Here is a 12,780-nt window from a genome sequence, read left to right as displayed (position 1 = left end):
TTTTTTTTTTTTTTTTTTTTTTTTTTTTTTTTTTTTTGAGACGGAGTTTCGCTCTATCGCCCAGGCTGGAGTGCAGTGGCCAGATCTCAGCTCACTACAAGCTCTGCCTCCCGGGTTCACGCCATTCTCCTACCTCAGCCTCCCAAGTAGCTGGGACTACAGGCGCCCGCCACCTTGCCCGGCTAGTTTTTTTTTTGTACTTTTTAGTAGAGACGGGGTTTCACCATATTAGCCAGCATGGTCTCGATCTCCTGACCTCGTGATCCGCCCGTCTCGGCCTCCCAAAGTGCTGGGATTACAGGCTTGAGCCACCACGCCCGGCCCACACTGGAGCTTATTAAAGGGTGGAGGGTGAGGGGAGGAAAAGGATGAGGAAAAATAACTAATGGGTAATAAGTTTGATACCTGGGTGATGAAATAATCTGTACAACAAACCCCCATGACACAACTTTACCTACATAGCAAACCTGCACAGGTACCCCTGAACTTAAAGTAAAGTTTAAAAAACTGGATTTGAAGAAAAAGGGGTATTGCCTCAGATCTTACAAATGTCATGCATAAACATAATATGAGAGTACCATGTTAATTTAGTTCCATGTGTAGACTTTCCTATTGAGAAGAGATTATACTTATTATACCAAACCGATATTTAAGTCAATTTGGCAGTTACATATTTGGGAGTCAGTTAATAAATTGGCATTTCAGTTTTTTTTCTTCTTTCTTCAGACACGGTCTGGTTCTGTCACCCAGGCTGGAGTGCAGTGGTGTGTGATTGCTCACTACAACCTCTGCCTCCCGGGTTCAAGTGATTCTCCTGCCTCAGCCTCCAGAGTAGCTGAGATTACAGGCACCTGCCACCATGCCCAGATTATTTTTATTTTTATTTTTATTTTTTTTAGTAGAGATGGAGTTTTACCATGTTGGCCAGGCTGGTCTCAAACTCCTGACCTCAAGTGATCCTTCCCGCCTTGGCCTCCAAAGTGCTGGGATTACAGGCTTGAGCCACCACACCTGGCCCCCTTTCAGTTTTTAAACTGATGTTTTTTGAATTTAGTTAACGTGACCCAGTTCTATAATGTTTAATAAACTCTAAGTGAACGAACAAAATTGCATCTTTGTACATGCAAAACAGAAGACCAGAGATTGACCCCAAAGTTGTCCCTGCAGGGGTTTACAATCTAGTGCAACATGGTAGGGAGATAACACTTCTATAGATAATACAGAAAGAAAACTGAGCCAGGAGTAAAAGGACATGAATGCTAGATACATCTTCTTCATTTAATTTATTTATCCAACAAATATTTAATAGGCAACTATTATGTATCAGATATCTGCTAGACTTTAGCTATACAGCAATGGGAAAAAAAAAAAAAGGCATAGGCCTTGTTCTTATGAAACGTAAGTACCCAATGAAGGATAAATATGTCAGCAATCATAAAAATTCATTCAACAAATATGTATTTAGTACAAAATATGTACCAGGCACTGTTCTAGGCACTTGAGATGATGATGAAAAAGTGGACAGAGATTTGTCCCCATAAAGGGTTTACATTCCAGTAGAAGACAGAAAAAAACCTCTAGACACAATAAATAAGTTATGTATATATCTTATTAGAGGGTGATAAATACTATGGGAAAAGGGGGAAAAGTAGGGTAAGGGTTTTTAGTAATGGGACAGGGATGAAGATAGGATTTGGGATGGGTTGTCATTTTAAACAGGACAGTCAGTGTAGCCTCATTGAGAAGGGGATACAAAAGTGAAAATTTGTAGGAGTTGGGGGAATTGACTATACAAGTATCCAGGGAAAGTGTATTTTGGTAGAGAGAACAGCCAATGTAAAAGAGTCTAATATGGGAGTATCCAGGAGTGTTCCAGGTTTAGAAACAAGGCTCAGTTGTCTGGAGCTGGGTCGGCAAGGGGGAGAAAAACAGGCATAGAAGAGTGGGTGTGGATTATGTAGGGCCATGTGGGCCATTGTAAGGACGTTGGCTTTCACTGAGATAAATGGGGAGCCATTGTAGGGGTTTGATCACAGAGCGATATGACCTGACTTACATTTGAACTGAATGACTTGTTTCATATTACAACGTATAACTGTAGATCATGATAGATGTGTTCTAAAATAGGATAAGAGAGGGACCTAATTTGAAATATCTGTTTGATCTTGGACCCTAAGCTTAGCCAACCTCAGCCCTGCCTCACTGGGTGATTGTGGTGAGGCCTTGACAACGTGCTGTATTCATATGCACATGCTGTATACTATTCTTTGAAATAATGCAGAATGAAACAGAATCCAGTGTGAGATTATGAGCTACACACTGTATTAGTAGTAAAAGCATGAGTTGCATTGTTGAAAGAAGCAGTGTCACCCCCAAAGGGGTGAAGATTGGTTCTTGGGAAGTAAAAAAAAAAAAAAAAAAAAAAAAAAAAAACAGTTCTCTTTTAATGTACAAAACACAGATGTATATACAATATGCAAACAGATATGTAGTATATCTGCAGCATTTTTATTTCATGGGGAAAATATCTGAAAAGGATCCTTTGGGGGCAGGGAAGGGAGAGTGTGTGATCATGAAAAAACATTGGAAAATACTGAGTTAAGGAAGAGATTTAGTAGATTTAGTAGCAGAAAGATCACTGAGCTGGAGGTTCAAAAACCACAGCTAAAGTCAGCTCTGCCATTAACTTTCTGTGTAAACTTGGACCATTCACTTCTGCTTTCTAGGTTTAAATTTTTTTCAAATGTAAAATAAAATGTTTGAATAATCTCTTAGGTTTTCACCAGCTCTAAAACTAGGAGAAGATTTGAATTGGAATCCATTCAGTTAAAAACACCTGATTATGGAACCTATCAAAATGTGTAAGGTATTTGGACCTATTGAATGTCACTTTTCAATAAGATAAACCTCCAGTGTCAATAGCTTTTGAAGTCTCTGGCCTCTTTTTCCTTACCCATTCTTTAAGCTAGAATTCTAGAAATGCTGCTCTAATTCCCAGTAGAAGATTCCTGGATACAATATTGAAGTCTAAGAGTACAATGAAGTTTCGCCAAGAAGATGCCCATCAAATGTTCTGAAGCTTGTCAGCTGGAGTTGCATTGCTTCACAGTTTTCACATGATTTCTAGACATTAAAGTCCCTTTACAACCTAGCTGGGTTGTCACTTCAAGGAGAAAGACATATGTGGTGTGGCGAAGGTAAGCAGGAATTAGCAGGATCGAGTAACCAGATTTAAAAAAAAAAAAAAAAAAAAAAAGGGAGGGGGCACACATATTGACAGCATCTGTGGATGGCATAATTGAACAGCCTTGTGCATACAATTTTTTATTGCTTATCCAGACCTGGGCTCATTGCACTAAGAAAACCTTAAATAGTTTTTCCTCAGTTTTACTTTTCTCTTCTGAGCTCTCTAATTACATTTAAAAGCCCCTTTGAAGAAAGAGAATGTGTCTTCTAACGCTTTTGTTGTGCTCAATTCAGCATTCTGTAAATGATAGGATTTTAGTGAGTGTTTGTTGATGGTGATGATCATGCAGATTTAAGAGGGAAAAATAAAAATTAAAGCCATAAGTCTTTGAGTCCCTAATTTTGGGCGGTCTATACTGACATGTCTATAGGCCAGAACATTTATCTTCTTTTCCTTCTGCTGTTTAATCACCTAGTGGTGTTTCCAGATAAGAAATGTAAATGGAATTCATTACCTAACCAGGCCATGTAATTCATTTATCATAGGGTATCAATAGGCAAATAATTGTTCTATGTGGTAAATTCAGTAGTAAATAGATGAGAGGCCATTGTGAAGAACTATAGCTCTCCACTGAACAGCAAGGGTTCTTGAATGTTGTCAACATTTGGAGGCTGTTGGAGGAGGGAGCTCTATAGATGAAAAATGGCTACGTATTCAAAATTTCAGGGCATACCAGGAGGATAATTCAATTCAATCTCTGGCTTACCCAAACAATCTTGAAGTTACTGCCAACGAGGAAATCCCCAGGGTCTAATAAAAATATCTTTAGGAGTGAAGGAGTTAACTAAGTGTGTAAGCTTTATCTTCTGTCCAATGGACTTGTGGTTTGCTTATTAAAGTCTCCAGTAAATGATTGTTAGAGACCTGTCATTGATAGCAGTTGCTAGTTGCTGCCTTTTAAAAGCCCGTTGATTCCTCTGCAAGGTGGTGCAGCATCCTCTGTCCCTTCACTCATTTCGGATCTGCTCAGGCCTGCCTGTAAAAGGATCTCTCAGATCAATAAGCATGAATGACGAAGACTACAGCACCATCTATGACACAATCCAAAATGAGAGGACATATGAGGTTCCAGACCAGCCAGAAGAAAATGAAAGTCCCCATTATGATGATGTCCAGGAGTACTTAAGGCCAGAAAATGATTTATATGCCACTCAGCTGAATGCCTATGAGTATGATTTTGTGTCAGTCTATACCATTAATGGTGAAGAGACCAGCTTGGCCTCTGCCCAGTCAGAAGACAGAGGCTACCTCCTGCCTGATGAGATATACTCTGAGCTCCAGGAGGCTCAGCCAGGTGAGCTCCAGGAGGACAGGGGCATCTCAATGGAAGGGTTATATTCACCAACCCAGGACCAGCAACCCTGCCCAGAGGAGCTCCAGGAGAACGGGAGTGTGATGAAGGAAGACCTGCCTTCTCCTTCAAGCTTCACCATTCAGCATAGTAAAGCCTTCTCTATCAGCAAGTATTCCTCCACCTGCTATTCTGATGCTGAAGGTTTGGAAGAAAAGGAAGGAGCTCGCATGAACCCTGAGATTTGCCTCTTTGTGAAGGTAAGGTCTGCCTCTGACAGGTACACCCTGTGCATGTAGATATTGTGACTGCTGTTTTATTTTGCTCTGAATGACCAGGGAAAGATTCATAATGTCATGGTCCTTGGATCTCAATACATATTCAAGAGCCGGAGTGACTAAATCAGTCATTAGAGTGTACTCAGCTCTTTTCAAAATTAGAGGAATTGGAAAGTGCATTTAAAGCGTGTGTTTAATCGTTGACTTTTGCATACCACGACAAAGCATGTTTCAAAAAGGTTCACATGACGGAGCCTAAATTGCTGCCCAAATCCTTGCCGTTGTGACTGACATTAAGTACATTTTTCTGTCTGGTTATATTTCCTTTGTCAACATGTTTAAAAGTGAAACCAAAGCTTGTGACAGAAAGACCTTCTTGTGCTTCTAAGGTCACAGATTTGTCAGATAGGTGGTCAATAAAGGCTATCTCTGTCACTAGCTTGCCCCTTTGGCACCAATATAACTAAAAATCCGTTGAAGTCAAATGATTTCAGTAGTAGTAAGACGCTAACTACCAGTGTTAATGTTTAATGCCTATGATATCTAACAGAACCTTGGCGATCTTTGTATTAGACGACAAAGTAATAAAGTTATGGTTATAAATATTATCAAAATGTTAAGTGTTTCATACCTAAACAAATCATCTTTATTAATTAAGATGGCAGGCCCTTTTTCCCCAATGTCTCCCCCACAATGTTCATATTTATGTGATTTTTAAAAATGTTTTCACATTTATTAGTATAAATATATTGGTAAATGCTGCTTTTTCTTGCCAATAAAAATGATTATGAACCTACAAAAACCATAGTCCATACTCATTTCTCTCTCCGTCAGTTCCCAGTAACAGTTCTGATGAAACACACTTTACTCATTTTGCCTTTTATTGTCTTCTACTTTGTTCTTTTCTCTAATTGTTTTGTGTGTAAATCATGGATCACTTATCCTACTACAAGGTCCTTTTAAAAATAATCTAGTATAGTACTTGGTTCACACATATGTACCAGATACATTGCCTTGTACTCCGCTGAGCATTTTGGGGGGAAAGGGCTGTGCAAGACAAGGCCCTTGCTCTTAAATAATGAATAACAGGGTGACAGAGACAGACTTGCACTCAATGCATTCTAATACAATATAGTAAGAGATGAAACAGAGGAGTGAGTGGAGTGTGTGGGTGTTCAGAGAAGGAGTGCTGAGGTGTGTACTGAGTTTGGAGCAGCTCCACGGAGGAGGTGATGTTAGAACAGGTGCATTCAAGCAGTTTTCCAGCCTCCATATCCACATCACCACTGTCACACTGTGCAAACAAACTTTTTTTTTTTTTTTTGAGATAGAGTCTCACTCTGTCACCCAGGCTGGAGTGCAATGGCATGATCTCAGCTCTCTGCAACTTCCACCTTCCAGGTTCTAGTGATTCTCCTGCTTCAGCCTCCCGAGTAGCTGGGATTACAGGCGTGTGCCACCTGGTCTGGCTAATTTTTGAATTTTTAGTAGAGATGGGGTTTCACCATGTCGACCAGCTGGTCTCAAACTCCTGATCTCAAGTGATCTGCCCTTCTCAACTTCCCAAAGTGCTGGGATTACAGACATGAGCCATGGCTCCTGGCCATAGACTTTTTTAAAGTGAGGACTAGATGTACTTTTTTTTTTTTCTCATGACAGAAGCATCCATGCAAACTGCAACAGGCAAAGTGGGTCATCACCATGATCATCATCATTGTCATCATCACCATGGACCCATCTGACATTATTTCTAAATTTGGCTAAGTGTTTATCTCACTAGAAATTAACCTATGGCTGGTATTGAGCAAAAACAAAAGTAGTAGGAAAAAGAAGTGTTGGTACTTCCTGGCAGTACCGGCAACAGGGAAAATTGATTAACTATAACATGTAATTCCTAAATTACTTAAAATTTCCTAAAGCAAATATTAGATTTAACTCTTTAAGGTTACATTATTTTTAGCGTAATTGTGTGAACCGAAAGGCCAGAGAGTGTCCCACTGACGTCAGCTTCTATGCATAAACTCCTTTTTAAGGGTATTCAGTAATAAAACGAGGGGCAGTTATAATCCCTGCTTCCCAGTTCCACACTTGGCCCCATCTTCACTGAAGTTCCTTATCCAATGTTGAATGGAAGTGGAATATACAAAATCGGGTAAAACAGGGCCTTCTCTGCTTGAGTGAAACTATAGGGTCTGAGTGTGACCTCAGGCCTTTTCCTCCTCCCAGCTCTGTGGAAGGGATGTTGGTTTCCCGCACTGGAGAAGGCTTTGTGGCTCACCATCTTCCTAGCAGGGCTTATGGCTTTGCAGTTCTGGGTGTTCTTCTCCTGGGCTGTTTTAGTGTGGACCACTGGGCTGCATTTATACTTGTATTCGTTTGTGTATGTTTCCACCTGTTCTAGACATGTTGGCGAGAATATCATGCAGGTTTGTAAGTATATGTTTAACCAACATTTTATTGAGGCTTAATCATTTCATAGTGTTGACCAATTATTTAATTAAGTAACATATGCCATTCATTTATTCATTCAACAGATCTGGTGCCAGGTGCTGGGTTTACACCAATGAAGAAAAAAAAAAAGTCTCGTCTCCCATGCACTTTTTTTTTTTGAGATGGAATTTCACTCTGTAACCCAGGCTGGAGTGCAGCTCATGGCAACCTCCGCCTCCCGAGTAGCTTAGATTACAGGCATGTGCCCCCATGCCCAGGTAATTTTTGTATTTTTAGTAGAGATGGGTTTTCACTATGCTGTTCAGGATGGTCTCGATCTTCTGACTTCAAGTGATCCACTCGCCTCAGCCTCCCAAAGTGCTGGGATTACAGGCATGAGCCATTGTGCCCGGCCATGTCTCCCATGCACTTTGCATTGTAGAGAGAGAGACAACTGATAAACAAATAAATATAAAATATGGCTAATAGTGAAAGTGCTATAAAACAGGATATGGGTGTATTAATTTCTTATTTCTGCTCTAATGAATTACCTAAAACTTAGTGAATTAAAACAATACAAACAATCTCTTACAGTTCTGGGGGACTGAAGTCTGAAATGAGTCTTATGGGGCTAAACTCAAGGTGTCAGCAGAGCTGTGTTCCTAGGCTCTGGGGAGAATTTGTTTCTTTCTCTTTTCCATCTTCTAGAAGCAGATCTCATTCCTCGCGCATGGCCCACACCACATCACCTCTTCTCTCCCAGTTTCCATCATCCCATTGCCTTCTTCCCACTCCTTTTGCATTTCTCTTGTAAGGAACTCTGCGATTAGATTAGACCCACAAGGATAATCCAGGATAATCTCCTCCTTTTAAAATTCTTAGTTTAATCACATTTGCAAGTCCCTTTGTTATACAACGTAATCTGCAACTTCTGGGAATTCGGACATGGCCGTATTTGGCAGATGGGGAGTGATGGTGAGTGGGGGCGAGGCGGTAGTGTGGCTGCAGTGGGTGAGCGAGGGAGACAAGGTTGGAGGAGATGAGGCTGGAGAGGTGCAGAGGCACAGACCATGATCACAGCAGCCCTTAGGGGCCACTGGGGGAGCCTCACTCACTCTGAGTGATAGGGGGAGTCACTGGGCAATTTTGGAAGGAATAGTATGGCCACCTTTTTGTAACAGGCTGTAGCTGGGAAGGTTAGACACAGTAGCAGGGAAAACAGTTTAGAGGCAACTGACAAACTTCAGGCAAGAGATGAGGGTGCATTACTACGACAGCAGTGGGGCATTGGGATTGTTTTGAAGAGAAAGCCCAAGCATTTTGCTGAAGTATTTGATGTGGGCGAAAAGAAAAATAAAGAGCCATGCTTGACTCTAGAGATTTTAGTGACCTATGGACCCCTTCTCAGAAATTGTGTGATTGAGAAGCTGATATTGGCTTATGTGTCTGTGTGTATGTATGCCAAGGAGAGAGGAAGGGGTGGTGAGAGGTGGAGAAAGAGAAAAGCATTCTAGTATTTTGTTTAATGCAAAGGAAGAAACTATTCTGATAATGGTTATTGCAAACAAAAATGGTACAAATAAACACCATTTGTCCTGTATATAATATATGTCATTTATTATGGAAGCAGAATACTTTTTAGAGCAGGTTTTGGTTTTTGTTTTTGTCTTGAGACACGGTCTCACTCTGTTGCCCAGGCTGGAGGGCAATGGTGCAAACACGGCTCATTGCCACCTCAATCTCCTGGGCTCAAGCCATTCTCCCGTCTCAGCCTCTAGAATAGCTGGGACCACCGGTGTGCACCACCATACTCAGTTAATTATTATTTTTTTTTTTTGTAGAGACAGTATCTTACCATGTTGCCAGGGCTGTTCTTACATTCCTGGGCTAAAGTGATTCTTCCACCTCAGCCTCCCAAAATACTGAAGCCTCTGTGCCCAGCCCCTAGAGCAGGTTTTGAAGTCTGGTTGCATGGATTTGAAACCTGGTTTAGCAGATTAATTTCTGTTAAATTATTGAGCTTCTCTCAGCCTCAATTTTCTCATTGATAAAATGGATGTTATGATACCTTCCTCATAGGGTTGTTGTAAAGATTAAATAAGATAATGCTTATAAGTTGCTTAGTATAGTATCTGACATATGGTAAATGTCAATATATAGGAGCCTAAATTATTACTTATTGTGATGAATTTGAACCATTCAGGAAATAACGTTTTATTTTAAGCATAGTACTTTGCAGCAAGCATTCGATAAATATCCTATTGGGTTATTCTAACATGAGAATATAATATTGTGGAAAGAGCAGTGGTCAGGGAATTCTAACACAACTTTGTCAATACTTTTGTATAAAATGTCCCTGAACCAAGTTTCTTCATCCTTGAAAGGCAATCTTTCCTAACTCTTACAGTCTTAGATTCCAAGGTGTAGGGCCCCAGCTCCTGGTCAGTGTGTACATGTGTATATGGCACCACCTATTATCCACTCTAGGATACTGCTCAACACTGAGTATGGTCTCTAGATTTGGCTGTGGTTGGAAAAGTTGACGTGAGAACAACACTCCTGTCCATACTCAGCTCATGTGAAGCCTGTCCGTTGGAAAGTGTCTGCAGCTTCAGAGCCTATCTCTGATAGAGCATTTATAGGGCCCTCATGCAGGGATGTACAGGTTGTGCACTGAACAAGTTTAGGGGACACTATTCACAGAGAATGTAAATGTTGTCCTGCTGAAGTCAGGCAACAGAACAACCCTGGTTAATATTTCTTAGACTCATAGCCCATAATTATTCTAAAGGAATTACTCACTATAATTTGGCTCAGCATAGTAAAGTGCCCCAGATTGTCAGTAATCGCTTTTATTGCCATACCAGAGGTGCCCGTTGTGGTTACAGGGGTCATGGTATTCAAAATGGGGCACTCAGCATAATCCATTCTAATACTATAATTAGAATGAAAAATAATAAGCAGCATTTCTGTTGAACTTTAATCATCTTAAATGTTAATATTTTATATATTTTACAATGATCACAGTGCACTTTTATGGTAGTATATATATATATATATATATATATACACACACACACACATATAATTTGTAAGTGAGTAATTGTGCATCTATTGTGGGTAAACGTTTTATATTGATAGAGATATGCAATTTTTAAAAACATTACTGATTTGTAGGCTTTCCTTCCTTTTCTGCTATGATCTGTGGGCCTGGACCTCTTTCCTTGGCCAAAATCTGATGAAAAGAGATCCCCTTACCTCCTAGGTTCTTCCTGGATGTTTTCATAAGCAACATATTTGGTCCATTTGCCTTGGAGGCAAACAAAGCTTTATATTAGCAGGTGAGAAACTTATAAAATCCCCTTGAGGAAATGAGATAAATGAAGCTGGATTAGGATGTTGAGATGTGGCTCAATGGATGTCCCAGGCAGTGGGCTCAGCAGAAGCAAAGGCACAGCCAACACTCACATATGTATGGCGAGGTCCATTTTGTTGGGTGGGTCAGAAGGCCCACATAGGTGAAGAGCTGATGGTGAAATTGAAGAACTAGGAGTGCTGCCTTTCACTGCAAACGAAGGGGCTTGGTTCTTATCCTAAAGCAATCAAGAGTAATAAAATGTTCTGAGGAAGATACCATGAGCAAAACAAGGTTTAGGGTAACAAGCAAATTAAAAAGAATTTCCACCTGCCAGCTAGAATAGAACCAAACAGACATCATGCTTTGTTTCAAAGATTAGTTCAAGTATTTAGATGTAAACACATCATGTATCATTAACACTGTATATTTTCAACTGATCATCTGGGTGTGTCCAAATATTTAAATCTGTGGCTTCATATAAACCAATTTTGGTGGAAAAAGCTAGCTGGTATGATGCTGATTTACATATTATCTATCTGTGTATCCAGCTACTTTATATTTTGTGAGGGTAAGGGGGAGATATCTGGATTCAGCGCAAGGTTTTGATTGTTATTTTAGTATAGTTTCCAGTTTAAAAAGTGTGTTTGCATTGCATGGGATAGCCTGGCTGGACTTACTTAATTAGAGTGCTGGGAACACGATCAAGGCCCAGTTTTGTTCAAAATTATTTTCTAGGTGCCCATATGAACTGGTTTGCTTTGTGAATCAATGCCATTAATCAAAGAGTCGCAGAATCTTAGCACTGTGCCAAGAATGTGGAAAGTCAGAGGAGTGAAGCAACCTTCCTAAGGCTGCCTGCAAATCACTGGCAAGCTAGCACACTGGGCTATCCATCCAGGGGATTTTTCTTTATATCGGCATTCCTAGCCTGGGAATATGTTCATATGTTCATGAATATGCTTCGGGAGGTTCAGGAACATTCTAGGACCCTATGCAAAGATATTTGTGCCAGATGATTTCAGGAGGGTCCATGAACTCTCAGAAATGTTAACTATCACTGTGATGCATTCCACTTTCCCTGCCTGCGTACTCACTCCCATGTGGGAGGGGTAGAATATGCTGTGAGGTGACATAAATCCTTTTCTTTACTGTGGAGTCATCCACTTGCTCTAAGCCTTTCAGTGCCTTGAGGAACCATGGGAAGAAACCTTCATGAAAGAATAATAAAGAAGCATCACTAAATAATCATGTGAGAGTTATGTTAACTCTGAAAATGAAAGTGATGTGATACTCTGAAATACATATCCCCAAATTGGGGCCCATATTTTTTCTAAAGAAAGTTTTGCAATTTTTCCGCCAAGAGACTACAAACTCAATGCCAATGCATCCACTGCTAATCCCATCATCCTGGAGAGTATTACCAATTGTACACACGAAAACTTCTGAATAACTTGGATTTCTGTTTCTCCTTTACTTTCAATAATCCAATTGATTTCACCTCTCAAAATATTATCTCCTCTTCATCTTGGTTACTAATGATCAGTGTCATCTTGACCACAGCTGTTTAACTGGTCACTCTGCCTCTAGAGTCATCCATCTCCCAAGGACCCCCCACCTAGCCACAAGAATGGTCCACATTCCTTTCTTCCTTTCTTCCTTTCTTCCTTTCTTTCTTTCTTTTCTTCCTTTCTTCCTTTCTTTCTCTCTTTCTTTCTTTCCCTCTTTCTTTCTTTCCCCCTTTCTTTCTTTCTTTCCCTCTTTCTTTCTTTTGTTTTAAGTTCAGGGGTACATGAGCAGGTTTGTTATATAGGTAAATTTGTGTTATGGGGGTTTGTTGTACAGATTATTTCATCACTCAAGTATTAAGCCTAGTCCCTTTTGTTATTTTTCCTGATCCTCTCTCTCCTCCCTCCCTCTATCCTCCGATAGGCCCCAGTATGTGTTGTTCCCCTCTATTTGTCTGTGTGTTCTCATCATTTAGCTCCCGGTTATGAGTGAGAACATGCAGTGTTTGGTTTTCTGTTCCTGCATTAGTTTGCTAAGAATAATGGCCTCCAGCTCTACCCATGTTCCTGCGAAGAACATAATCTCATTCTTTTTTATGACTGCATAGTATTCCATGGTATATATGTACCACATTTTCTTTATCCAGTCTACCATTGATAGGCATTCAGGT

At 40.3% G+C, this 12,780-nt stretch overlaps 1 protein-coding gene across 1 annotated transcript in view; it reads left to right on the top strand.

Moving 5' to 3' along the window:
* Positions 1 to 4,146: 4,146 nt before the first annotated feature.
* CLIC5 (chloride intracellular channel 5) overlaps positions 4,147 to 12,780 on the top strand; it is a 173,396-nt gene continuing 164,762 nt past the window's right edge. Inside the window, exon 1 of the mRNA XM_025382424.1 lies at positions 4,147 to 4,798. Within this exon, the coding sequence (XP_025238209.1) occupies positions 4,253 to 4,798 (546 nt within the window). The 5' untranslated portion in view covers positions 4,147 to 4,252. The remainder of the gene's footprint in view (positions 4,799 to 12,780) is intronic.

This window comes from Theropithecus gelada, chromosome 4 (assembly GCF_003255815.1).
Source record: "Theropithecus gelada isolate Dixy chromosome 4, Tgel_1.0, whole genome shotgun sequence".
In the NCBI taxonomy this organism is placed as follows: domain Eukaryota; kingdom Metazoa; phylum Chordata; class Mammalia; order Primates; family Cercopithecidae; genus Theropithecus; species Theropithecus gelada.
The sequence above is the reverse complement of the archived record's forward strand: the minus strand, read 5'-3'. Positions and strand labels throughout refer to the sequence as shown.